This window comes from Zingiber officinale, chromosome 9A (assembly GCF_018446385.1).
Source record: "Zingiber officinale cultivar Zhangliang chromosome 9A, Zo_v1.1, whole genome shotgun sequence".
Classification (NCBI taxonomy): domain Eukaryota; kingdom Viridiplantae; phylum Streptophyta; class Magnoliopsida; order Zingiberales; family Zingiberaceae; genus Zingiber; species Zingiber officinale.
This window is the reverse complement of record NC_056002.1, coordinates 118,888,050-118,915,952: the sequence shown is the minus strand read 5'-3', so window position 1 is coordinate 118,915,952 and position 27,903 is coordinate 118,888,050. Positions and strand designations below refer to the sequence as shown.

The 27,903-nt window shown below is 40.4% G+C and overlaps 2 protein-coding genes across 4 annotated transcripts; one reads left to right on the top strand and one right to left on the bottom strand.

The window, feature by feature from the left end:
* Positions 1-822: 822 nt before the first annotated feature.
* On the bottom strand, positions 823-1,844 carry LOC122020649. Its single transcript, XM_042578655.1, has 2 exons — positions 1,189-1,844; positions 823-1,122 (listed from the first exon to the last, which is right to left on the bottom strand). Exons 1-2 carry the CDS (start codon positions 1,797-1,799, stop codon positions 1,044-1,046), a joined length of 690 nt encoding a protein of 229 aa, XP_042434589.1. The 5' UTR covers positions 1,800-1,844; the 3' UTR covers positions 823-1,043.
* Positions 1,845-18,914: 17,070 nt separating this feature from the next.
* LOC122020800 (O-fucosyltransferase 38-like) lies at positions 18,915-26,363 on the top strand. 3 transcript variants are annotated; one of them, XM_042578824.1, is made up of 12 exons: positions 18,915-19,227; positions 19,590-19,668; positions 20,648-20,715; positions 21,608-21,696; positions 21,781-21,958; positions 24,393-24,521; positions 24,648-24,781; positions 24,851-25,064; positions 25,153-25,337; positions 25,741-25,836; positions 25,964-26,102; positions 26,327-26,363. In XM_042578824.1, exons 1-11 carry the CDS (start codon positions 19,051-19,053, stop codon positions 26,088-26,090), a joined length of 1,476 nt encoding a protein of 491 aa, XP_042434758.1. In that variant the 5' UTR covers positions 18,915-19,050; the 3' UTR covers positions 26,091-26,102; positions 26,327-26,363. The 3 variants fall into 3 exon arrangements, with proteins under 3 accessions (XP_042434758.1, XP_042434757.1, XP_042434759.1); XM_042578823.1 differs by lacking the exon at positions 26,327-26,363 and having other exon boundaries at positions 25,964-26,227; XM_042578825.1 differs by lacking the exons at positions 20,648-20,715; positions 26,327-26,363 and having other exon boundaries at positions 19,085-19,227; positions 25,964-26,227.
* The last annotated feature ends 1,540 nt before the right edge of the window (positions 26,364-27,903 follow it).

Below are 27,903 nucleotides of genomic sequence, written 5' to 3'. Positions count from 1 at the left end.
GTTGCTGGGGTAATTAACGGAAGCCAATAAAGGAGGTGCTCCTGTTCGAATGGTGGCGGCATTCTGATGGTTCTTAAGCAACCAGAACGAGAGAAAGAGATAAAAGGGCGGGGAAACTACACGTGCTATAAGCGTGCATTATATAGTAATATTTAGAATGCTCAGTAAATTGTTTAATAGATTTTTTTTAGAATACCTTTCAAAGTTTAGTAAATGTCAAAAGGCAGTAAAGATTTTTTTATTTTAAATGGTAAATGAGTGATTTAAATAATAATTTTTTAAGGTGACATGTATAAATACATATCTTATCAAGTCATGCCTCTATCTCTTATGTTCATGAAGCTCCTTAAGTTCATGTTGATTGAAGCAAAACTCTCAAACAAACATCTCTATGTTCATATCTTGGTCCTATTGCGGGGGCATTGGAGACGAACGTATTCACCTTTTGCCACAATATCTTGGTCCTATTGGTCTCGGGGACATGGTTAAATTGGTTAGTGCGGAGTGGAGTTATTATCATAGGACAAGAGTTCGAATCTCGGCAAAGTCGAGGAAAAAAAACCTCCTCTGCACTGGTCAATTATAGCTTTCTGATTTATCTCCTCACAAATGGTCGTGAGACCGACCGTGTGGGACCGCTGCTGGTATGACGGATTCCACCTTTTTACTATTATATCTTGGTCCTATTGAGTTCACATAGTTAATGTTCAACACCAACACACCTATCGAATAGTGGTTCAAGAGTTCAACCTCATGAACTAATTCATGAATTAACATCTACAGATATTGCTATTAATTGTATCATACAGGGCCATTTAGTAAACTGAGTTTTATTATGTTCAGCAAATTACAATGCAACTTGAAGACCTTTTCTTTTTTCAGCAAGCAATTCTGAAACCCTCAATATTCCTTGTGATTACTTCATCACATATCTCATCACAACCATTTTTCCAACTTCTCAAGCTCTCCAGAATCTAACCATTCGTGTCCTTGATGAGATAACTACACTATTAGCAAACCTCCTGAATCTAACAGAGGATTCATTAATCGACTTCCTTTGATGCTTCCTTGGACTTGCTCTTGTTTGTAGCTAAGAAGCCACAGCAGCAGCCTCTCATCTTCCTGAAACATCAAAATAATACGTTCGAACAACACACGCACATGAGATTTTTGTCTGAAGAAATTTACCTGCTACTGCTACTTGTTTCAGAACTGCTTTTGATTCTGCTTCTTCCCCTGCCTTGCAACTCTTGCAGCCCCTTCTCTGCTTCTGGCTTTGGAGACACCTTTGCAAAAGAATTAGACCTCGAGCTCTTCGTCTTCCCTCCATCTAAAACTGGCACAGAGGTTTTGAGGAACAAGCCTCCTTTGCTTCTATCCGTGGCCTTCTCTGCCTTATTCTTGGCCCCTTCCTGCCTCGTCTCTGCAGCTTCCTCCACCTTCTTCACTATCCTTGGAGTCTCCACCAAATCTCTCAGTGATAGCTCATAAGCTGACTCCGGCATGCCTCTCATCAAATCCATCATCTCCTGCCTGTAACTGACGATCTCCTGAGCTCGCGGAGAGCTACTGGCTAATCGACTCGACGGAAAGTTCATGTTCTTCCACAGGAGAGGCGACGGAGTGCTCGAATCATCCTTATGCTCATCCTCGCCCTGCTCGTAATCACTGCAGTCGAAGGAAGCTCTTGGATTTGCAAAACTAAATTGGTTTATCATGGCGGAGAGATGGAAGGAATCGTAGGGAGAGTGGGGGGAGGGTGGAAACGACCAAGGGAAGGCGAACGTTTCTGTCTTCATCAGGAAAGGTCTCGTTTTAATGGAGCCATTCGCTGCCCCTTTTCTTCTCTTTAACTTGCGATTTTCTTCACGGTTGTGGTTGGAAAGGTGGATGTAAAACATGGTTTCTAGATGGTGTTAACATGACATCCTAGGTTTTCTAGACATTTGTAAAATTAAAAATTTTGAATAAATTTTTTTGAATTATTCTAGAGATGAGGTTTGAGATGGATAATTCAAGAGTAATAGTAAAAATTTAAATTTATTTTTTTTTATCTTGAAATTGATGTAATATACATGAAGTCATACAATTTATGCTATGAATTAGATCACAAAAAAAAATTATTTAGAGATATTTCAATAAAATTTTATATTGTTGATGATTAGGATCCTTAAAAAACTTATTCAAAACTCTAACTATTGGGCATGTCTTTACATATTTATTTAGGTAATTTCACTATTAAATCTTTTTTCTTGGGGATCAAAGTTACCGATTTCTACTCGCAATATGATTTTGGATTTTGATCCTATCCGAGAGTCGAGATGACCGACGCTGAGGATGTGCCGCTTCTATTGATTGTGCGTGGACCTCCGATGAGACTAGCCTGCAAGCACAAAGTGGCAGTACCGAGCTAGGGAGTGGTTCCCCGACGATGGTCCTCCGACGCTCAAGTCAGATCTCCGGCTAAAGTAGCAAGCAAGTAAAGAAACGAAAGTGGCAGCATAATGGTAGCTACAGTAGAATGGACATACTTCCGTCGAAGCTTGGGGTCCTTTATTTAGGGCTCCCTGGGGTGCGCATGCACGCTTCTCGAGGTGTGCACACATCTCAAAGCTTTCCCTGATAGAACGTGTTAGAAAAGTGTACCTGACACCATACCTCAATAGCCCGAGCATATCCTGACAAGACAGTGGAAGCTTTCATCGTATGATTCTCTGTCTAATCATGTCGCTGACCATGCTGTCTGTCTACGGCACGGGTCTCAAGGAGGATATCAGTCGATCCTACATTTATTTGCTAGTGGCCCGAGTGGGTGGGCCGCTCGACAAGCTTTTGTCTGCTAGTGGGCCGAGCGGATGACCGCTTAGCTAATTCTGCTGTCTGGGCCGAGCAGGAAGGTCACTCGGTTACTTCCGTTGTTTGGGCCGAGCGGGTCGTGTTTCTGTTTCGTTGGCTGTGATATGATCTTTGGTCGATCGGGATGTCCGCCTAGCACATATCCCGTCGGTCGGCGCCTGCCTTGGTGATGCTGGGCCTTTGAGTGTTGGAAGCTCGATGCGAGACCGAGCTGTAGTAACGTTGGACCAACCATTCCTTAGTCCGATCGGTTGATGGGGTCGCCCGATCGGACGCTAGCCTGGGGGCGTTGATCGCCTTGACTTTGACCTTTCACGTGGCATTGATCTCCTGCTGGGTGGGGCCCAACCTTATCATTGGATCATATGCCTCCCCCTCAAGTTTAGTCGAAGGAGGCTGCAAGTCTGACTGACTGGACAAGGTAGTCTGGTGATTGGTTGGTCGATCGACCAGTATGCTGGTTGGACCCCGACCGATCCATGTAGGACCGATATTCAAGGTCGCTCGGTGTTTTGAGGGTTTGCACTTGGAAGATTCTTCCTTCGGCATCTTTGGATGAGTGTGAACCGCGCGGTCAATGTTGACGTAATCCGAATCTCCTTGGAATTCATGCAAATCACCCCCATTAAGGTCAAGCACGCGCCCACGTTTAATAATGGCGCCTATTAAATGCCGCCCTATGAGAGCATACCACGTGTCGCGGTCGTAGTCGTCGCACGTCCGAGGCGACAGACGTAGATGTGACGTCTGTCGGTTTGAATTCAACGGCTGGATCTGCACTCCGATTCCTGTGACCTAGATCGGACCGCTCCAATCAGCCAAGCCCAACCTTTATAAGGCCGCCGCGTCCTCCTTCTCACTTTGCGTCTTCTTCTCCGATAGCTGCCGGCGACTCTGTGCATGCAACCAGTGCTCCGACGTCTTTGTGCTCCTCTCCCGCGGCGACTTTTCCTTTTCGTATGCTCCTTCAAACCTTCCTGTCATCAAGTTCTCGTCATCCTTTTCTCCTCGCACCATTGTTCAGACATGTGTTTTGCGTTTTTCCTTTTCGTCCCTCGAGTTTCTGCTTTTCTTGCTTCCGGCCATGGCTAGTTCTTCTCAGCCGTCCAACCCTACTCCCGGTCTCTGGTACAGTACCATGGAGACCAGGTTCGATGCAGGCGATGCTGTGAGCCTCATAAATGCCTTTGACCTTTCATCTGACCACGAAATAGTTTTGGCCTCCTTGTCCGATCGACCCAATGACCTGCCGACCGGCACAGTCTGTTTTTTCCGAGACCAATTCATGGCCGGTCTTCGATTCCCCATCCATCCTTTTATAACTGAGGTCTGTAATTACTTCCGTGTCCCTCTTGTGTAGCTCGTCCCCAATTCCTTTCGCCTCTTTTGCGGGGTGATCGTACTGTTCAAAGTGCACAGTATTCCCCTAATCCCTTGAGTATTCCATTACTTTTATTATCCCAAGCAGTCTGAGCTGGACACTTATCTTTTTCAGTCTCGAGTCGGCCTTGTCTTCTTTGACAAGATGTCCACTTCCAACAAGCACTGGAAGGAGTACTTCTTCTTCCTGCGCCTCCCCGAGCGGTCGAGCTTTCCCACTAAGTGGCAGGTCGAACTGCCACCTCCGCTAGATCTGAAGAAATACAAGAGCCAACCGGACTACCTCCATGCAGCTAACATGCTGGCCAGCCAGAAATATGACATCCACGAGCTTCTACCGGAGGGTGTCATGTATATATTCGGGCTATGTCCGATCCGAATGAGGCTCCCGAGTGGCCTAGGTATAGAATTTCCTAGTCTTCTTCTCTTGAGTCTAACTGATTGATTCTTTCTTTTGCAGCTGACATAATGATGTGTGCCCGGGCAGTCGGTCTAATGAAGCTGAAGAACGCTGAGATAGAGGCGGCAGCGGCGAAAGAGATGACAAGCCTCGGCCTGACTCTGGTCGGCTCTCACGAGGGCGAGAGCGAGGCGACGCCACTTGAAGGCGATGCCGATCGGACACCCCACACCGAACCAACGGCGGACCCACTCCCACCTGAGACGCAGCCTGCCACTCAGACTGGGAGCTCGGGGTCCTCTAGCGATGGAGTTCCTCTCTCCAAGCGCAAGAGACGTCGTACTACCCCGTCCCATTCTGCCGCCTCGGTGGTGCGTTCTTCCGAGCGGGGAGGCACTTCCTCTCCGGCTGCTCCTGGGACAGTAGAAGTCATTTCTTCTTATCGGACCCCCTCGTTGGCCGATCTGCCATTGGACCCGATCGCAGCCCAGCCGATCGCGTCTCTCCCTCCAGCTCAGCGCAAGATTCTGCGATCCGACATTCTTCCAACCTCGACCTCCCAATCTTCTGACCACGCAACTTCTTCCCAATCAGCGCCAACTGGTCGGCGCTCCGTAATAGCGATCCTCCACCTGTCGACCGAAGATCTCCATGATCCGAGCGCGCATCCATCTTCTCTCGAGCATCAAATCTTCATCCACGGACGACTCGCTTGTATTTGGGAGGAGGCTAGAGTGTGGGTGGTGATGATGCCTCCGGAGGCGATCGCCAATAGTCATCTGGAGATTTCCACCGGGGTATGTATTTAAACTTTTAGAAATTAATTTACCAATTACCTCCGATCGACGCTGACATCCATCTGGTCGCTTGCAGTACTGGGTGGAAAATGTGGCGATGTGCAACCGCCTGACGTTTGTGGAGGATGAGCTGAAGAAGCTCAAGATTTCTGGGGGAGCCTCTTCCTCCCAGGGGCTATCCATTACCGAATTGTAGGCCGATCTGGAGAAGGCCAATAAACTCTTGGAGGCCGAGCGGAAGAAGTCTACCGATCAGGCCATCATGTTGGGTCGGCTTGAGACTCAGGTGAAAACCTATGACAAGAAGATCGAGCAGGCTGTCTCCAGGAAGAACCGAGCCATAGCTGACTTGGAGTTGAAAAACTAGGAGGCTCGGAAGTTAGCCGAGAAGCTCAAGGAGGCGGAGAACTTTTTGATCGCCGAACGGGACAACCGTTCGGTTAGGGAGGCTGATCTTCAAGGGTAAGTGAGGACCCTTGAAGGTGCTCTAGAGTCCTCCTACGCTGCTCTAAAGTCTTACGAGGATGCCGAACCGAGCCGCTACGAGGCCATGAAGCAAGAATACCTCCGTTTGGAGAAATTTTCTGATAAAGTTGTTAATCGGGTTGTCCGGAGTTTCGAACTGGCCATAACTAGGACGTTCAACCAGTTGCAAGCGAACATGCATATCTCCGGCTCTTTGACTGATGGCGTCATCGACTGGGTTCAACTGAACGACTCGATGTCGGACGAAGTCTTCGACTATCTCAAGTGAGGAGGGATCTTGTAACCTTTGAATGTTTGACTGTCGCTCGGCAACTTTTGGTTTGTTATCAATGAAGTCATTTTGTAGTTCTTCCTCATATGTTTGCTTGTCTATCACAAAGTCTTTGACTATGTAGCCCCGAACGGGTGTCATGCTCGCATTTCAATCATTGATAAATTCATCAAGGTCATATGTCTGGGTTTTAAGGTTATCGCTCGACCCTAGGGTCTATAGTCGCCGCTCGATATCATGGTGCCCATGTCACTGGTTAGGAGAGGGAGACAGGCGGTGATAACTTCTGGGCGCCGGTTGGGCAACTGAGTTGAATCCGCGATAGTCGCGGATATTGTGGGTTGCTGACTGATGGAAGAAATAGAACATGGGGGGTTCATATCTTTCCTTTTGGTTTTGGGTGCTCGGAGGCCACATGCTGAACGGCGTGCGGCCTTGCTTCCTGATGTGGTCGTGTTCCTTCGGCCCGGGGCTCGCGTGGTGACTGATGGCTGATCAGCGGCCTTCGTTCGGTCGGTGCTGATGGCTCGGATGACGTTTCCTTTCTTCTTGCCGCCTGGGTCTCTTCCACGTTTATGTATTCATTGGCCTTTTTCAACATGTAGTCGTAGTCCAGAGTCGGCTTTCAGATGAGCGACCGGAAGAAGTCCCCGTCCATAAGCCCTTAGGTGAAGGCGTTCATCATGGTCTCCGAGGAGACTGAGGGGATGTCCAAGGCCACCTGGTTGAATCGTTGGATGTATGCCCGGAGGGACTCTCTGGGACCTTGCTTCATGGAGAATAGGCTGACGCTCGTCTTTTGGTAGTGCCTGCTGTTAGCAAAATGATGTAGGAAGGGCGTTCGGAAGTCCTTGAAGCTTTGGATGGACCCGTCTGGCAGCCTTCTGAACCATCGTTGTGCCGAGCTGGAGAGTGTGGTGAGGAAGACTCAGCACTTGACTCCCTCTATGTACTGATAAAGAGTAGCAGCGTTATCGAACTTACCAAGATGGTCATCCGGGTCGGTCGACCCGTTATATTCTCCGATCGCCAAGGGAGCGTAGTGCCTTGGCAACGGATCTTGTAGGATTGCCTCGGAGAACTGGTGGTTGATCCACTTGGGCGACGAATCAGCTCAGGGCGCCTTGCCTTTCCTTGCGTCCCGCATGGGTGCTTCATCTGAAGAAGAGTCCCTTCCTTGATTGGCTTGAGCAATCTCGGAGGGCGTTTGAAACAAGGCTCGGTGGAATGGAATAGGCGCGGGTGGAGTCTCCTTGTGAGTGTCGGTTGACCCTTTATTCTGCCCCCAGATGGACAATTGCTTCAGTCGGTCTTCATGGGCCGCTCGGCCTCTCGAGGTCGATGTTTCTTGTTGAGCCAACCGATCGGCTAGTGCTCTTTGCTGCTGCTGCTCGACTAATTTTGCCGCTCACGATTGTATAAGTGTGTCGAGCTCCTCTTGAGTGAGCGTCACCGTATGAAGTCGTCCAGCTTCTTCCATCCTCTCAGCTCGGATACAGGTGCGTTCTCACAGACGGCGCCAAATTTGATCCTGTCCGAAAGTCGAGGTGACGAACGTTGGGGAGGTGACGAACGTTGGGGATGTGACGCTCCTGTTGATCGTGCGTGGACCTCCGATGAGACTAGCCTGCAAACACAAAATGCCAGTGCTGAGACAGGGAGTGGTTCCCCGACGATGGCCCTCCGATGCTCAAGTCAAATCTCCGACGAAAGCAGCAAGCAAGCAAATAAACGAAAGTGACAGCGTAACGGTTGCTACAGTAGAATGAACATACCTTTGTCGAACCTTGGGGTCCTTTATATAGGGCTCCCTGGGGTGCGTGTGCACGCTTCTCGAGGCGTGCACACATCTCAAAGCTTTCCCTGATAGAACGTGTCGGAAAAGTATACCTGACACCATACCTCAACAACCCGAGCATATCCTAACAAGACAGTGGAAGCTTCTGTTGTATGATTCTCTGCCTGATCATGTCGCTAGCCATGCTGTCTGTCTACGGCACGGGTCTCGAGGAGGATATCAGTCGATCCTGCCTTTGTCTGCTAGTGGGCAAAGTGGGTGGGCCGCTCGGCCAGCTTTTGTCTGTTAGTGTGTCGAGCGGATGACCGCTTGGCTAATTCTGTTGTCTGGACCGAGCGGGGAGGCCGCTCGGCTACTTCCGTTGTCTGGACTGAGCGGGTCGTGTTTTTGTTTCATTGGCTGTGATATGATCTTTGGCTGATCGGGATGTCCGCCTGGCACATGTCCCGTCGGTCGGCGCCTGCCTTGGTGATGCTAGGCCTTTGAGCGTCAGAAGCTCGGTTTGAGACCGAGCTGTAGTAATGTCGGACCAGTCATTCCTTAGTCTAATCGGTTGATGGGGTCGCCCGATCGGACGCTAGCCTAGGGACGTTGATCGTCTTAATTTTGACCTTCCACGTGACATTGACCTCCTGCAGGATGGAGCCCGACTTTATCACAAGATCAGGTTCAAACTTCAAACTCGGGTGGTTAAAGGATAAAATCATCACCTTAGCACTATCCTTTTTTGACAGTTTCAGTTCTCTGAAAAGGGGTAAATTATGAAAACTTATTTAACTTTACTGGAGCGGCCTGACAGAATGCATGAGATAATTATAACTTCAAACTTCAAACTTCAAACTTCAAACTTCAAACTCGATCCATATAAATGCTGGGTAAGCAGAATTCAGCCCTCTGTACCAGTTGCCAATTTGTTAAGGCATCGTGTTGCTTCAGCCAACAGGCCGGAAAGCATTCATTGCCTCCAGATTGGGGCCATAAATGAATTAAAAAAACGATATCAAAGAATCCGAAAATCTCTTAGATGGATCGATCGATTGATCGACCTGGTGATGAAGTAGCTTGAGGGGTCAAATTCTTAAAACAACGTTTGGAATACGGTGATGATGGTGCCATATCTTTGCAACCTTAATATATGAGGAAATTTAATTTTGGCTTTGGTGAAGACATGTGATCTACTCAGATTTGGACTTGTTATGGCTTTTAGACGAGGCTATGTCTGTGATTAGTTAAGTTTAATTCACAAAGGTTGTTTCTTCATCTCTTTTTATCGTGCTGTTTGTGCAATCAAAACGTTGAAATATAAAGAGATAAGCAAATTGTTCAATCTCAAATTAAGTATACATTTATTATAAGGTGGACGGAAATAACTAGATGTTATTTATTAGGCAACAATCAAGATCAAGAGAGCATCTCAGTTTTTTCTAGATCATCAAGGGCATCCCATTTTAATTTTTTATGAAAAGGATTCTCCATAGATAACTCATGTACAATTATTTAGTTACCCTCCATTATATTATTTCTATTATTGTCTCCAACTTATATCTTCTATCTAAATTTTGAACCGATTGCATATTTTAATAGTTATGGAACCATAATTAATATAAATGTCAAAGTAGCTATGATTTTATAATTGTTATAATATGAATGTTATGATCAATCTATATTATAGCAGAGACGAAATCACATCTGTTATAATAATTATAGTAGTTATAGTTTCACAACTGTTACAATATGAATGGTAAGTGAATAAGATTACATCTGCGTTGTAACAATTACAAAACTCTAACGGGTATAACATGAATATTTTTAAACATGTTAATTATGAATTGTAATAGCTATGAAATCATAACTACTACAATATGTGTAATAGCTATGATTTCATAAATATTACCATGCTCCCTAATAGTTGAGGATTTCGATGATATATATATATATATATATTTTGAAGAGTAGTTGAATAATTATACATAAGTTATTGATCGGGTATGATGGTTGTTTTTATAAAAAATTAATGTAAGATGTCTCTCTGATTTAAAAAAATAGTCGCATTCATTCCACTTTTGCCCTTATTTATTTTCATTTATTATTTATTATTTTTTTTCTATTTTTTTAATAATAATTGTTTTCCTCTTGAGAAACATGTGTTAAAAAACAAATGGAATAGTGATGTGAGAGAATTAATGATATATTGAATTATATAGGCTTCAGTGTCTTCAAATTTATCTATTCACATTATCAAGTTTAAAAAATATGTTTAAGCTTGTTTATTGAAAAGTCTGTCCGATTAAATTAGGAAAAACAATGAAAACTAATTTTCTTCTTAAGTAGTAAATTTTCGATGATTAAGTCTGAGCTTTGAATCAGGTATAACAATGCAATATCTCATCAATATCCATTAATTCATTTTCTCGACTTCTGTCATCTTCTCTTTATTGTAACAATCAGAAATGTATCTCATTATTTTATAAAAATAAATAAATAACAAAAGGCACATTCCAGAAGGAGGAACAATGATGCTACTATTTAAAAAAGTCACGCAGATGGGCAGGAATGGATCAAGATTTTCGTCGGGCGTTCATGAATAAATTAGATATTTAATTTGATAACATTTATTTATAATTATTCTATTATAAAAAATATAAAATAAAATAAATTCAAATATTGATAAATTCGATTAAAAATAGCATATATAAAAATATATTTTTTTTATAGATCAAATATTTATTTAACTAATTTATTAAGAATCTGGACCTTTAATGATTAATTTGGGTGAACTCTAAAGTTAAATTATTTTTTTTTCATAGTAAAAATAATTTTAAAATTGTTTTATATGAAAAATATGCACCGTCGTTCTCTTTAATCTTAATCACATGCTACAAATATGAAGGTAAAGATTATATCAAGAGAGATTATCCAGAGATAAAGAAATTTATTGTAGAGAATAAAGATAGTTCGGCAAAGTCTGTAAGTATAGTTGAAGAGAAAAATTTAGAGAGCGATGATGGAGATATACTATCAGTTATGTCGAGTTCGGAGCAGTTGACGAATGTATAGATTTTAGACTCTGCATGTTCATTTCACATGATTTCAAACAAGGATTAGTTTGACACCTATAGGGCAGTGGATTCTGGTTCAGTGTTGATAGGAAACAATGCGTCATGCAAAGTTATCGACATAGGGAACGTCATAATCAAGATGTTTAATGGTATAATCAGAACCCTATGTGATGTCAAATATATACCAGAGGTAATGAAGAACTTGATCTCGCTAAGCACACTAGATGATAATGGTTGCAATTACAAATCAATGAGTGAGGTGATGAAAGTCAGCAAGGGAGCTCTAATAGTAATGAAAGGACAAAAGTTAGCAGAGAATATCTATAAGTTGATAGAGACTACAGTTGTAGGTGGAGTCGTCTCGGTAGAATTTGAATCAGATAGTACAGTTTTGTGACATATTCAGCTAAGGCATATAGGTGAATGTGGGATGCTAGAACTTCACAAAAGAGATTTGTTGAAGGATATTAAGATGTGTAAGCTTGAATTCTATAAATTTTGTATTCTTGGGAAACATAGCAAAGTGCAATTCAAGACAGCAACAAATAAGATGGAGGGTATTATGGACTACGTATGTACGGATCTATAGGGACTAGCTAGTGTAGCATCACGTAGAGGACACTTATATTTTGTGAATTTTATTAATGATTAGTCACGAAAGGTCTGGGTATACTTTATGTGTCACAAGTCAGAAACTTTTATAACCTTTAAACAGTGGAAAACTAAAGTGGAGAACTAGATCGGAAGGAAGATCAAATGTCTTAGGTTAGATAATGAGATTGAGTACACAGATTCAAAATTTTAAGAATTTTGTGAGTAGCATGAGATAATGAGGCATTTTTCAGTTCGTAGGACACCTCAACAGAATGAGGTGGTAGAAAGATTGAACAGAACAATCATTAAGAAGGCAAGATGTCTCAGGTTGAATATAGGGCTAGCAAAGAATTTTGTAGAAGCAGTTGACATGACATGTTCTCTCATTAATAGATCATCAAGGGCAGCACTAGAAGGCAAAGTATTAGAGAAACTATGGACAGAAAATCAAGTAGATTACTTTCATCTTTGAGTTTTTGAATGTCCATCATATATACGCATATCTAATGAGGAAAGATTGTTGGACCCCGTGATGTTTTGATGTGATCAACCAAGTTGGTTAGGTCCTGCTTTGTGTTTGACCCTTGTGTCTGAGTGTACAGGAGCTTAGGAGTGCAGGAAGTCGAGCGGAAGAGACAGCTAACGAGAAGGACGGCATGGGAAGGGAGCCGATGGGCTCGGTGTGTCCGAAGGATGAGAGAGTTGTGGAAGAGTACACCAATGGGTGAGAAGAACGTACACGACATTCGAGGGCGTTAAGCCTGGAGGAAGACTGCTCGAGGAGAAGGCCGGGGAATTGGGTTCGGGTGAGCCCTATTTCGGTTGGCCGAAATCACCAAAAAGAACGGGACTTCGGAAGACGAAGCAAAGATGCAAGCAAGCTGGAAAAAGCTGCCAGCCAGCTTGGAGGCACCTCCATTAGGCTTGGAGGTGCCTCCAGCTTGAAGGCGCCTTCAATGCTTGTTGGAGGCGCCTCGGACTTGGCAGAAGTGAACGTTGACTTTTGGATAAAGTTTTATCCACTCTCTCGATGGAGGCGACCCCTATTGGAGACGCCTCGGACCCCTATTGGAGGCGCCTCGGACATCCGAGATAGGATTTCCAGAGGCTATATAAAGGCCTCTGGAACTAGGAATTAGACATCAACTATTCCATCAACTCTGTAATCAATTCCTAGCAATAGTTCTGAGGTGTAAGAGTGTAAAAGACTTCTTCGCTTTCAGAGAAGGAGATTTTTCTACTGCGCGCTTTTCATTGCCTTGGATTAACAACTTTCTTGGTTGTAACCAGGTTAACTCCCGAGTCTCTAGCTTTATAGTTTTAATTTTATTATTATTGCTATTGCACTGTCGAGTTGAAAAATCCGAGGAGGGTAGTTTTAATTCGTGCAGGCAATTCACCCCTCTCTTGCTGGCCTCCGCTGCACCAACAAGTGATATCAGAACTAGACCGCCTCAGAAGGACTAACCGCCGACTGAAGCACAATGATCAAGACGATAGCCGGAGCGAATATTCATCCCCCGAAGTTCAACAGAGACTTCACGACGTGGAAATGCCGAATGGAGGTATTTTTCAAGACAGAATTTAACATTTGCTTAATTATGAAATATGGCTATGCAGTTCCAAAAGATAAAGAAGGAGCAAGCCGACTTCGTCGCCAACGGAAAGGCTGAGTTTCACCTGCTCAGCGTGCTGCTACCACAAGAGGTAAGTCGAATCGAAAGCTACGACTCCGCGAAAGACCTCTGGGAAAAATTCCTGGAGCTTCATGAAGGTACCTCGGAAGCTAAGCTAGCGAGGCGCGACATCCTCTAGACCCAATTAACGAACCTCCAGATGAACTAAGGCGAGAATGTAGCACAACTCCAAGCAAGGATCAAAGAGTTGATCACGAAACTAACCAATCTTGGAGAAGAAGTAACGAACCGAGACTCAATCCGGTACGCGCTCAACGTCTTCCCCAGAACTCTAGAGTGGGCCTCCTTAGTAGATGCGTACTACATCTCTAAGGACTTCGAGGTAAGTACTTTAGAAAATTTGTTTTCTATATTTGAACTTCATGAATCTCGAGTTGCAGAGCCCAATGGAGTAGAGAAGACTAGTCAGAACATTGCCTTAAAAGTAAAGACAAACGCTTCTGACTCTGACGCATCGATTGACGAAAATGAAGCTGCATTAATGGTAAGACGTTTTAATAAGTTTTTCAAATCTAACAAATTTAGATCGCAGTCGAGTAAACGTCATCCAAAGATAAGGACAGTCCGTTGCTACAATTGCAATGAAGAAGGGCACATCAAGGATGACTGCCCAAAGTTAAAGAAAAATGAGAAAGAGAAGGTAAAGACAAAGTACAAGAAACCAGAATCCTCCAAGCACAAGAACCTGAAGGCCACTTAGTCAGATTCATCATCCTCCAAGTCAGACCTCGAAGAATTCTCGGGATTAGCGCTAATGGCAAGCCATCAGTTGGAAGAAGAGTCAACCTCAGAAATGAGCATAGATGAAGGGGGAGGAACATCAGAAGAGGAAAGCTGCAGTGAAGGCGGAGCATCACCAAGTCAGGTAAGTAAGGTACGTGCTCTAACCCCTACTCAGTCGTTTAAATTTATCAAATCTCTTTCTAAAGATTTGTTTAAATTAGAAAAAGAAAATACTGAATTGAAAATGAAATTAGTAAAAAGCATGTCCACTTGAGATATATGATAATCTAAAATCAGAAAATTAAAAATTAAAAATTGAAGTTGAAAAATTTAAAAATAATGCATGTTTAAATAAATTCCCAAAATAAAAAATTAGAATTTATGGAAAATTGAACTAGTACATTGGAAATCATCAGGGTCAACTTAGAAGAGTGCCCAAGAACTATGTACCCCCTAAATTCTTGAATAATCCTGTAGGAAGGAACCTCTATTGGGTTCCGAAATCTGTACTAAATTAATTTGTTTAATTAAAGTTTTCAAGAGAGAAAATTAAACAAAGAATTTCTTTATGAAACTTTGTCTAAGGAAGTGGTTGTTACTCCAATAACCAAGAAGGCCTAGTGCCTCGCCACGACCTGGAAGCTGAAATATTGAAATAAAATATTTAATTAACTTTCTGAAAAAGCATTAAACTAGAATTAAATAATGCTTTGAAAGTTTTTTTTTAACATTTTTGAAAATTTAGTTTACTTAGAAATCCTTTTGAAAAATTCCATTATGTTTAGAAAATTTTGGAAAATTCATCTTACTCAAAATTTGTCTAACTTAAAAATCGACTAAATATTTTTAATATCAAACTCTTACCCCGTTTTGCTGTGATCAAAGGGGGAAGAGATTAGTACAAGTCTAGGGGGAGATAATTTTTTTTTAAATTTTTTTTAAAACTTTTATTTAGCTGCAATTTTACTTATTGCAAATTTATACTTAAAATGTTAGTTTAGTAATTTTCTTTAAAATTACTATTTGTCTATTTTTTACCCTAACTTGAACTTGGGTTGATACACATCAAAAAGGGGGAGATTGTTGGACCCCGTGGTGTTTTGATATGATCAACCAAGTTGGTTAGGTCCTGCTTTGTATTTGACCCCTGTGTCTGAGTGTGCAGGAGCTTAGGAGCGCATGAATTCGAGCGGAAGAGGCAGCTAGCGAGAAGGACTGCACGGGAAGGGAGCCGACGGGCTCGATGCGTCCGAAGGACGAGAGAGCTGCGGAAGAGTACACCGGTGGACGAGAAGAACGTGTACGACGTTCGAGGGACGTTAAGCCGAGAGGAAGACTGCTCGAGGAGAAGGTCGGAAATTGGGTTCGGGTGAGCCCTATTTCAGTTGACCGAAATCATCCAAAAGAATGGGACTTCGGAAGACAAAGCAAAGACACAAGCAAGTTGGAAAAAGCTGCCAGCCAGCTTGGAGGCGCCTCCATCAGGCTTGGAGGCGCCTTCAATGCTTGTTGGAGGGGCCTCAGACCTGGCAGAAGTGAACGTTGGCTTTTGGATAAAGTTTTATCCACTCTCTTGATGGAGGCGCCTCGGACATCCGAGATAGGATTTTCAGAGGCTATATAAAGGCCTCTGGAACTAGGAATTAGACATCAACTGTTTTATTAACTCTGTAATCAATTCCTAGCAATAGTTCTGAGCTGTAAGAGTGTAAAAGGCTTCTCCGCCTTCAGAGAAAGAGATTTTTCTACTGCGTGCTTTTCATTGCCCTGGATTAACAACCTTCTTGGTTGTAACCAAGTTAACTCCCGAGTCTCTAGCTTTATTGTTTTAATTTTATTATTATTGCTATTGCACTGTTGAGTTGAAAAATCCGAGGAGGGTAGTTTTAATTCGTGCAGGCAATTCACCCCCTCTTACCGGCCTCCGTTGCACCAACAAAGATCAAAGCTGGATGTGAAGTTAAAGCAGTGAATTTTTTTGGGGTATCAAAAAGGAGTTAAAGGCTTTAAGCTTTGGGATCCTAAGATCAACAATGTGGTGACAATAAAGATGTGGTGTTTGACGAAAAGACTATGCTACAGTGTACTCAGGAAGAAGGAAAGGAAACACCACAGAGCAACATGGAGAAAGATATTGTGTAGGTAGAGTTAGAGACTCAAAACTCCGATGATTCTAGCTCAGAGCACACAGAGCATCGTACTATAGCTAGTGGCAGAATGAGACGAGTCATAAAACATCCCACAAGATACAAATCCAAAGGTTTGGTATCTTATGTGCTTATCACTAATAGCGGAGATCCTACATCTTTTTAGGAGGCGATACATAGCTCTGAGAAGGAAAAGTAGATGGGTGCTATGGTAAAGGAGATGGAGTCGTTGTATAAGAACCAAACATTGGATCTAGTGGATTTTCTTGAAGGAGAGAAAGCTATAGAGTGCAAATAGATATTTAAGAAGAAAGATGCAATGTTAGAAGGAGAAGAAATGAAGTTCAAGACTCGGTTTGTAGCAAAGGGGTATTCATAGAGAAATGAGATTGACTATGAAGAAATTTTCTCTTCAGTGGTAAGATATACGTCAATTAGAGCGGTGTTGGCTTTGGTGGCACATCATGATTTGCAGCTGGAGTAAATGGATGTAAAAACGACATTTCTTCATGGAAATTTGGAGGAGCAAATTTTTATATCATAACCCGAGGGATTTAGTCAGCTTGGTAAAGAGCGGTTTGTTTACAAGTTGAAGAAATCACTCTATGCATTGAAACAAACTCCTAGGCAATGGTACAAACGTTTTGATTCATACATAATTTAAAACGGATATAGAAGATATGAGTATAATTGTTGCATATATGTGAAGAGCCTTGAAGATAAATTATTGGTTTTCTTGCTACAATACGTAGATGACATGCTCATTATTGCAAAGAAGATGAAAGAGGCCAATAAATTGAAGAGACTACTGAGCAAGGAATTTGACATGGAATATTTGGGAGAGCCTAAGAAGATTCTTGGGATGGAGATTTACAGGGATAGAGTTGCAGGGAGATTATGATTGTCTCAACGTAGCTATGTCGAGAAGGTGCTGAATAGATTCAATATGAAGAATGCAAAGTCGGTGAGCACACCCCTGACACATCACTTCAAGTTATCCAGTACACAATGTCCAAAGACGGATGACGAGATCCAAGAGATGTCAAATGTTCTTTATGCCAGTGCAGTTGGTTGTCTGATGTATGCCATAATTTGCACGAGACCATATTTGGCGCACGTAGTCAGTATGGTGAGTAAGTTTTTCTCAAATCCTAGTCGACCACATTAGGATGTAGTGAAGTGGATTTTCAGATACTTGAGAAATACAACTGATTATGACATCATATTCAGTAGACAACCGAAAGATCTTTTAGTTGTTAGGTACGTAGATGCAGACTATGCAGAAGATTTAGATAACAAAAGGTCTACTACAGGATACGTGTTCACTGTGGCAGGAGGACCTATTTGTTGGAAATCTATAATACAATTTATTGTTGCATTGTCTATTACGGAGTTGGAGTACATGACAGCCGCTGAAGTAGCGAAAGAAGCTTTATGGCTATTTATTTGGCGAAGAATTAGGTATATCATGTGAGAACCAAGCATATTGATGTAAAGTTTCACAAGATTAGAGAGTTGATTGCTTCTAGGGAAATTCAACTTGAGAAAGTTCATACTGTAGACAATGCTGCAGATATGCTGACAAAGCCAGTGACTACAGAGAAGTTAAGCATTGCTTGAACTTGATCCATATTTCTAGATGCTAGATGAAGGAAGCCTAGATCTAGAGATCCATGTGAAGTTTTGTTCAGATACTCGTGTTCTTCGAAGGGGTGAATATTTATTAAGGTGGAGATTGTTGACGGATGACTCATATTTGGATGAAGGCCAATGTGATGGATATCATGGAAGAAAAATCTATTAAGATTTTTCGTAATAAAATTCTGTTACGATTTTATATAACAAAATTTTGTTATGATTTTTATAACAAAATTTTGTTGCGAGTTTTTATAACAAAATTCTGTTACGATTTTATCGGGTTTGTGATCTATACAATATTTATAGGGATTATTGTAAGCCTATTGTATAACAATAATCACAAGAATAATAAAATATGATTTTCTTGTGTAAGAAAATTCTAATAAAATTTCGATCGTTTTTTAGAGTAGACACATCATCAAACTACGATAACTCTTCTTCCTCTTCTTCTTTTTTCTTTGCGCAACAACCCCAATCAATTGGGGACATTCTCCCAATTATTTCCCAATTGATTTGGGAATGCCCTCATTCACGTGGCAAAAAGGCGATTCGCTCGCCCCCAGCGCCCCCGCCAATCCGTCCCTAGGCCAACACGGAGGAGGTAAATCACGGATGACCACTAGCCATTAGTGCAAATGGCTAAAACATGGGGGAGGTTATGCTTAGTCAACCTCAAGACCTCATGTGATAATACCCCATGTCTTAACCATTGCATCACCCCGAGAGGACGGGAATACTCTCATTCACGATTGTCACAGCGAAGGAATAATGGACACAAAATCAATCGGGCATTTATAATATCGATTTAATTGATTTAATCAAATTTTAATTTATAAAATCAAAACTGAATCGATTAAATTGATATACTGATATTTTTTTAAAAAAAATAAATTTCTCAATTAATCAAATCAAAATTTTAATTTCCATCGATTCAATCAATTAATATCCCACAAATTTGATTTACCAACTCGATTACTCTGGTGGGTTCAATTAATAGTTTTGAGCAAGACTGATAATTACACGCCTAATTTTTCCATTTGTATTTGAGCAAGACGGAGATATCTCCCATGCGCTGGTCGTTCCAGGGCCCAAGCGGCGAATAAATTTCTCATTTATTTCATCCCGTAACTCAACCTGCCAAGTGGGGTGTGCTGGAGCTGCTGGCTCGCAGGATCTGTTCGAGAGCTCCGGGAGCGCTGTGCGAATGGTTAACCCTAGATCTTCGTCTTCGTATCGTCTTCGTCGATCTCGTTTCGTGGTTCCTCCGACAATTTATCGCCTCGCGTTGATCCTCCTCGCCTTCTCCGTCTTCCTCTTCCTCGTATCTCAGAGGCAGATTCCCGTGTTCGATCGGGGTCCATCGCTGCCTCAGAAGTCGTCGGTACGCCATTCTGTCTTTTAAGTCTTTTACCTTCTAAAAGAGGAAAGCTTCTTGAGTGGATTTTGCGGGGGGTCTGTCATGGGAATGGCTTTTCAGCATACAAGTTTGATATATTCGTTTAGTTGTTGAAATAATTGTTTCGTGTAAGCATCGGCTTGTGGAAGTAGTTATCCAGTTAACTTCAATAATTCTTGTGTTTCATGATTGATTTTTTTTTTTTTTTCATTTGTTCCATATAAATCTCGGTCTTTATCTCTTCCAAGATACAATTGCACGACTAATTTTGATTTTTATTTATCAAGCATATTTATTCTGTCTATTGTCATCTCTGTCCGTTCAATTGCTCCTTCCTTGTGGAACAGGAATTAGAAGAGCGACTATGGGATTCTGCTTCTGGTTATGGATACCGTCCTTGTGTCAAGCCAACCCATAAATATGCAGGTCTCTTTATCTCTTATATTTGAACTTTGTTGAAGTGCAAATTCATGATACAGTACTTGGTCATGCATTAAACTTACAGTGAGAAATGCAGCTACGGAGATACTTTTAGATATAGCTATAATTAATTAAATGATTAAGCATATACGTTAGTTTGGACAATAAAATGATTGAACCAAGACATTAAAGTGTAAATATAAAATTAGAGGAAATTCTAATAATTGATTCTTCGACTATCCTAAGCTAAGATGCAACTCTCATGTAAGTCTAATTTGGTGATACACTCATACAAGATTAACTGGGGTCAGCCTTCTGTTGTAGCTACAGTGGAAAACCATGTTTGCAGGCCCTAACACTCTTGAGCACCAAAGGAATAAAAAGTAGAGGAATGAGGAAACATTGCTGTTTCCTTTATTCCAAGGTGATCAAATTCTCTTAAATAGAGAAGCTCAAACTTGGGCAAAATAAGATTGGGCCATAGTTACTCTAACTTAGGTACAACCACTGAGTTTCCTATATGATTGTTCCTAAAAATCTGTACACATGATTATGGTGGTAAATGAAGAGTCCATGTATTATTGAACTGGGCACAACCATTCATGTGTCAAGTCTCATATATATATACACAGACACGTGCGCGCGGGTGGGCTCATGATAGCCGCTCACCAAGGTGAGCGGCTATCACAAGCGACCCTCATGAAAAAAAATGTTAATTTTTTTAAGCTCCGGTTGTGCCAATAAGATTTTGCCTTTAGGGTTTATGGGTTGGGTTATAGTATTAAGCACAAAAAAATTTTCAAATCGAAAAAATATGTTGGGTGTGCGGGGTAAGGTGTGTGGTGGGATAACAAAACCCTCCACACACAAGATAAGTGAGTAATTTCTGATACTTTGGATTATAGTGGAACTTTTACATTTTTTCCTTTCTAATTTCTTTTATTATTTAGTTAATGAATTGTTATAACATGTCTCTTATGGCCAGCTCCCCAGAATCAGAAGCACTACTTAACTGTCAGAAGTAATGGAGGACTTAACCAAATGCGCACTGGTGTATGTTGACAAAAAAATCTTCTTATTCTTACACATTTTTTTTTTTTAATTTGACTTGGTACATACTACAGAGTCTTAGCTTCAGTTACTCTTATTCTTACGCTCTTTTTTTCCCATTAGTCTCCTGGGGCTTTATGACTGGATCAAGCAGACTTAAATGACTGATCGGTATTTAGTTTGGTTTTATGTATCATAATGTTGGCATAAATAGCTGTGAAGTTATGGAAATATTCATGTAGATATTGCTATACATATAGGAGAAGATCAAAAATCTATTTATTTTGCCCTGTCATCAACTTGAAGGTTTGCTTGCTGACTGGAACAAGCAAAGCCATGGTTTTTTTTTTTTTTCATGTTGATTAGTGTGGGTCATGCTAGAATCTGTCAACATTAGAAAGATCTATAGTGTGAGAACAGACTATTTCTGTCTAATTGCTACTCTTTTTAAAGATCATCCATACATGTACTTTAAGTGAGCCGGTTAGCAGTATATGAATTGGAAGGTTAATCGTGTGACACCATTCACCACTATAACGTTTTAGGAGCTATTTGTGTCTTTGACACTTAGGTATACAAAAGTCAACAGGTGCAACTGATCACATGTTCACTCCAATTGAAAATCCAAAAAGTAAAGAAGTTCAGCTACTGCAAAATATTTCCTCTGTGCATTTGTCCTAATGTCTTATATGTAGATTTTCTCCAATCTTCAATTTCTTATCGGCATCTTCTCATTATGTCATGATTGATCTATTAATTTGTGAAATTTTCTTGACGAATGATTTAACCTTGGCACACATGGTTGATTATCTTATATTTAGTCTCATATTTAGTTCTGATCAGCTTATTGAATAGCATATAGCATGTGGAGTTGATAAGGATGCCTTGATTGCAGATTTGTGATATGGTTGCTGTTGCTCGCTTGATGAATGCCACACTAGTAATTCCACAGTTGGATAAACGTTCTTTTTGGCAAGACACTAGGTCTGCTTTACAAAAGTTGCACATCTGATTTATAGAAAATAAATGCATGGCTTATTGCAAAAATATTTGCTTTATGTATTGCAGCACCTTTTCTGATATTTTTGATGAGTCTCACTTTATTAAAGCTCTAGAGAATGATGTACACATTGTGAGTGAGTTACCAAAGGAGATGGAGTCAGCTCCAAGGGCTCGTAAGCACTTTACTTCTTGGTCCAGTGCAAGTTATTATGAGGGAATGTCACAAATGTGGAAGGATTATGAGGTAGATTCTTTTTTAATGTGCATATTATTCCAAATGACTGTTTTTATTTTTTTGATAGTTTACAACTGAGGACTTCTAGATAATCTATTCGCAGCCATTCTTTTTCTGAATATTCTGTCACTATCAATGAGGAGTTCATTTAGACTCTTTCAAGGTTTTCTCTTATGATTTTTTGACAGGGACGATCCTTTTATTTAGAGAAAATTTGCTTTGAGGCATACAACTATAAAAAATGCTAACTATATTTAGTTGTGAAAAACTATGGTGTTCTGCTGCCTTAACAAGTTGCTTTAACATTTTTAATAAGTTGACACAAATATCAAAAAACAAGTGATCAACTGCTTAATTCAGGCAGGCCAATTGTTTAGGTTTCCCCAGGTTATTTAACTTTCTTTCTAGTCATGGATAATTATCATTCTAGTTGGCTTTTTAGCTAGGCACCTTGGTAATCTAAAAGATAACTTGATTGAAAACTGAGTTGGGTGATTGATGCAACATCAGGACAAACAAAGTTCATTAAGAGGATAATTAAAATTTATTAAACTGAAAGATCCTTAAAAACAAAGGAAATTGGGCTTCTTTTAATGCCTCCATGATGAAACTTGGACAAAAAGTAAATGAAAAAAAATAACCCATAGGAATTTGGTAAATAAACAACCTATTCTCGAAATAACTTACTCCGGAACAAGAATTAGAATTTCCTAATTTGTTGTGACTAACTAGAATAAAATCTTACATATTTTAGGAACTTATAAAATATAAACTTCCTAAAGAGCTCGATTTCATAAAGGAGATTGGAAAACTACTTTTAGATGTAATGGAGTGGTTGATCAAGAGTCACCTTGGTTGATTTGTACAAAAGCACTACATCTAAAGTTTTGTGGTTGAATTTTTTGAGTAGTCACTAGAGAAGATGAATTATATATATAAAAATTCCTTACCTAGAAGAACTTAATCCTGTTGAGTGTGGTTCGAGTCTTGGAAACAACCTCTTGCAAAGCAGGCTAAGGTTACGTACAATAGACCCTTCCCAGAACCCTGCATTGGCGAGAGCTTTGTGCACCAGGATGCAATTTTTTTTAATTGAGTGGTCAATCAAGAGTCACCTTGGTTGATTTGTACAAAAGCACTGCATCTACAGATATTTTGTGGTTGAATTTTTTGAGTAGTTTTGTTGTTGGATATGTACGAAAGCACTGCAGCTAAACATCCTAAGTGGAAGAGATGAGATAACCAAAACTGGGATATGCTCGTAAAAGGAGTGGTATTGGAAAATTAAATTTGAGAATTCTTGGGCCATTCTATGTATGAGATAGGTGGTTGTTAGAACAACTTCACCTCAAAGATATTTTCGAGCATATATAGTGAACAATAAATATCTAGCAACTTCAAATAGGTGACAATTTGTTCTTTTTTGCTACACCATTGCAGCACATAAACTATGGTGAATAAATTCCTTGGTTGTTCGAGATTCATCAAGAAAAGAGTGGATGTGTCCTGTTCCATTGTTTGTTCTCTAAGTTCATCAGTCATCCTGCTAATGGATTCTAAATTACATGTTAAATTTGGTACACGCATCATAGAATGAAGAGCAGTTGTTTTTAACAAGTTTAGTGAACCTTTTCCAGCAATGGATCACTGCTGACACTAGGTTCCTCAGTTTTCTGCTCCATTGATGCTCGGTAATTCATGCCATCTAACTTATAGTTTGTGATCTACTGAAGGATTATGAAACCACTATTGATGGGACAGATTCAGATGTGATAGAAGACGACACATACTGATTTCTGAGTCTTCTTTCTGGAAGTCATCATCATGTGGCTTCAAGTGAGGAAGGAAAAAATGGATAGGATAATAGATTCAAGGTATTGATGGAGAATGACTTTCTTGTCGTCATCTTTATAAAATGGAATTACAACATATATAAACAATGAAAAAATAATCTGTCTTAAAGAAAGGAACAAAATAATCAAGAAACAAAATAATTTAAAAATCAACTTTCTAAAAAGCCAAAAACAAGATAGTATCTATCTCCTACAAATTAAGTATCTCCTAAATAGAATGATTTAGAGTATCTTCTTCCAAATAAAATGATTCAGAATATCTTCTTCCAAATAGAATGATTGGGAATATCTTATTGAAGACATTCCAAAAGACAATGATTCTACAAAATCTGTGTCAAAACATCCTATTGGCTGCTTCAAGAAGTTCCATCTAAGCCTTGGAGTTGGTCTTTTGGGGATATGTTGCTAGTGCTTGTGACTAAGGGGTTGTTTATTAGGGTGGTTGTTTAATTATCAATGTTGATTTTTCTATCCATAGACCTTGTTTTGATCTTGGTTGACATCTTGTCTCACTTTCCGGATTCAGTATGATGGCAAGTTAAGACTTTAGCTGGAGTATTGATATAAATTTATGTCATAATACCTTTCAGGTCATTCATGTCCCCAAATCTGATTCCAGGCTGGCAAACAATGACCTTCCTGTTGATATTCAAAGGTTGCGTTGTCGTGCTATGTATTATGCCCTCCGTTTCTCAAATCCCATAGAAAGCCTTGGAAAGGTCTGAAAAAGGCATAATATCCTACAGCTTTTAGTCAATTAAGTATTTTCCTTCATAGTTCATTCAGTCAATATTTTTCATATCTTGTAAATTAGGTTCTGAGACTGCATGCTGCTGATACAACAGAAGCTAGTGGAACGGCTGAAGTCACATGGCCCATATATCGCTCTTCATCTGCGTTATGAGAAGGATATGCTGGCTTTTACTGGTTGTACCTATGGTCTTACTGATATTGAAGCTGGAGAACTCAAAATTTTGAGGTTGGTGATGTTGTTTTCCATTATTTTTGGTATATTGTTATATGCTTATGATGACTAAACTGTTCCTAGGGAGAATACAAATCACTGGAAGATGAAGGGTATAAATTCAACTGAACAAAGACTAGGTGGTTTCTGCCCTCTGACTCCCAAGGAGGTCGGTGTCTTTCTGCATTCTATGGGATATCCGTCATCCACTTGGATTTACATTGCGGCTGGTGACATCTATGGTGGTGAAACTTACCTTTCCGATTTAAGGTCTCAGTTTCCGAACTTAGTTTCCAAGGTTCACACCGTGACTTAAATCTTGCTTGTGCCCGATAGTAATGAATGTATTATCCTGAGATACTAAAAGTTTGACTATTTATATGTAGGAGAGTTTGGCAACTGTTGAAGAATTAAAGGAATTTGCAAAGCATGCTACTCAAACTGCAGCTATTGACTACATTGTCTCAATTGAAAGTGATGTATTTATACCTTCATATACTGGAAATATGGCAAGAGCTGTTGAGGGTCATAGGAGATTTTTAGGACACCGCAAGACAATTAATCCAGATAGGTAAGCGAATGGTACTCGGCATTCTCTTTTTTCATTCATCACACCTTGTGACAGCAAATTTGCCTAGATAGAGAGATTGTGTAAAAAACCTGTTTAGATTACTTAAACATCTGGATAGGTCTAGTTCTTCTCTAATTTATAATAAACACAATTTTTACCTCCAATTTCACATTAAAACTGAAGGTGCTAATATATTTGTATATAAGATCCTCCTTTCAAAATGTCTGGCACCTCATCACTGTCATGATTAGAATGGGTTTTATGTGGAGATTCCTAATTGTGAGTTTCATTTAGATGCTTTTGGACTTTACTTCTCAAATTAGATGGCATTCCATTCCGACGTTAATCATTTTACTTTTCTTTTCTTACTGTATTCATTTTACCACCTTTCTCCACTCTGCAGGAAAGGATTGGTAAAACTCTTTGATATGTTGGAAAAAGGAGAGCTGAAAGAAGATACAAAATTTTCTTCACGAGTAATTGATATGCACAAACACAGGTACTCTTTTTGAATCTGCATCGTTCTGAGAATTGTTTTATCTTCTCTTGAAGTCCTCGTAACATTTTCCAAAATCAGAAATCAAGATGACGACTAGGTATTTAATAACTCCCCTGTTGTTTCACAGACAGGGAGCGCCAAGAAAGAGGTATGGATCTCTGCCTGGAAGTAAAGGCCGGGATCGGTTTAGAACTGAAGAATCATTTTATGAAAACCCATTTCCTGAGTGCATTTGCCCAGCAGATCACCATTGACTCTCTTCTTTGGTAAATATCTAATAAATAATGTGTTTTTGGCAATTACTAGATAAACTGAAAGCAACTTTTCACTCATCAATATGCTGAATTACATATAGGTAATTGAATTAATTCTAAGACATTTCTTTTTCAAATTTAGTCACTGATATTTCAGATGATGTTATCTGTTGGCATTGTTCCTTACTTTGTTCGTCTTGCTCCCCCTTGATTATCCGTCGTGGATTGTTTTTCAGGTCTTTTTTGAAGTTGTTTACACTTCGTAGGGACAGAGGTAAAAACTAATAGATTCATTTCTCTTGAGTCTTTTTTTTTTTAATTGGCGAAATTATATCATGTGATTTTGTGAGAATGCAAATGACGTTAGCATTGCTTTGTAGGATATCCGTCTATCCGAGGGCTAACAACAAAGTTTTCAAGGGTTAAGTACTAAATATGTCATAAAGTTTTGAAACATTATCAAGTTAATCGTGATTTTTTTTATTTTAAACAAAAGTCACAATTTCTTTCAAATCTAGCACATTCTCTATCTAAAAAATTAAATATTTTGATTATGATTTATTAATCTATCATAAATTTGTGAAACATAATCAAATTTAGAGGTGCCTTATTTTAAACAAATATACCACTTAACTATTACTTTTGTGATAAATCTAGTACTTTCCAAATGTATCAAGTATATGATATAAGGAGAATTTAGTCTGTCAAAACAATGATGTTATATCAAAGCAATTCTTAGGATAATTCATAATCTTCTCTATTTATATATTTTGTTACAAGATTAAAATGAGATATAAAATCTGAAAATTCCTGCTATATTTATTCTTTAACACATTCGAAAGCCAGGTTGGGAGGTTGGTAGGGCAACTTGTTTGATTGAATGGAGGACAGAGCCTCTGGTCCACAATTTACGGACCAGAGGATGGTTCATTATTGTAGACTCTTGATTTGGATGGATCCTACCAATTTGAAAGTGGGCTCCATCCAAATCAATGTTCCTCATATAGTGGACCATCAGATCATAGGATCACTACTGGATTGAATGAGCTTGGATTCTAGTTCAATCCAAATGTATAATCTAATTCACTAGACTAAATTGACCTATGATTTCAATTGAATCGTCTGACTTGGTAGGGATGACTTTTGTGTTGCAATTGAATTGAATTTTATACCAAAACCCTCAAAAGGAGGAAAAATTATTAGTTTAGTATATATAAACCCTCAAAAGGGCGAGAGTGACCCCGCCCTTGCCAATCTCATTTTCCACATGCACCATCTCTCCCTCTCGTTAAGCTATAACGATGGAGCTCTCCACTGGTCAACCTTGTAGCCCTCGCCGCCAGCCATGCCATTGTTGACCTATCTCTTCTTTCTCCATCGGATTCGGCCGATTCGGCCGACGTTGCCCTTCAGTGATACCCCCCTTCCCTCAGCACATTGACCACCTCCTGTAGCAAACTCTAGTGCCGCTTCGCAGCCTTCGATGAGCAATCCCCAGTTGTCGGTGCCATTGTTGTCGCCCTTGTGACCAGATCTGACTTGTCGGCTCCCTTGCCTTCAGATTCGATCTATGCTGAGCGCAACCCGACATTTGTTCCGAAGATTCAACATTTTGCTCGGTCCCTCCGACCTGACTCGTCTCCAGCTTTCATGTCTTCCAATCTGCGTTGTTAGTATCCTAAGGTAGTTTTGATGTGATCAACCAAGTCAAGTTAGGTCTTATTGATATTTAACCTCTGTGTCTAAGTGTGCAGGAACTTAGGAGCACAGGAAGTCGAGCAAAAGACGTAGCTAGCGAGAAGGACGACACGGG

Bases quoted from the DNA above. Each gene is read 5' to 3' on its own strand.
- LOC122020649 (XM_042578655.1), bottom strand. From the start codon at position 1,799: ATGAAGACAGAAACGTTCGCCTTCCCTTGGTCGTTTCCACCCTCCCCC. The intron at 1,123-1,188 runs GTAAATTTCTTC...TTGATGTTTCAG, and splicing joins GAAACAAGTAGCAGTAGCAG to GAAGATGAGAGGCTGCTGCT.
- LOC122020800 (XM_042578824.1), top strand. From the start codon at position 19,051: ATGGTTAACCCTAGATCTTCGTCTTCGTATCGTCTTCGTCGATCTCGT. The intron at 24,522-24,647 runs GTCTGAAAAAGG...CTGATACAACAG, and splicing joins CCATAGAAAGCCTTGGAAAG to AAGCTAGTGGAACGGCTGAA. The intron at 25,065-25,152 runs GTTCACACCGTG...ATTTATATGTAG, and splicing joins TTCCGAACTTAGTTTCCAAG to GAGAGTTTGGCAACTGTTGA.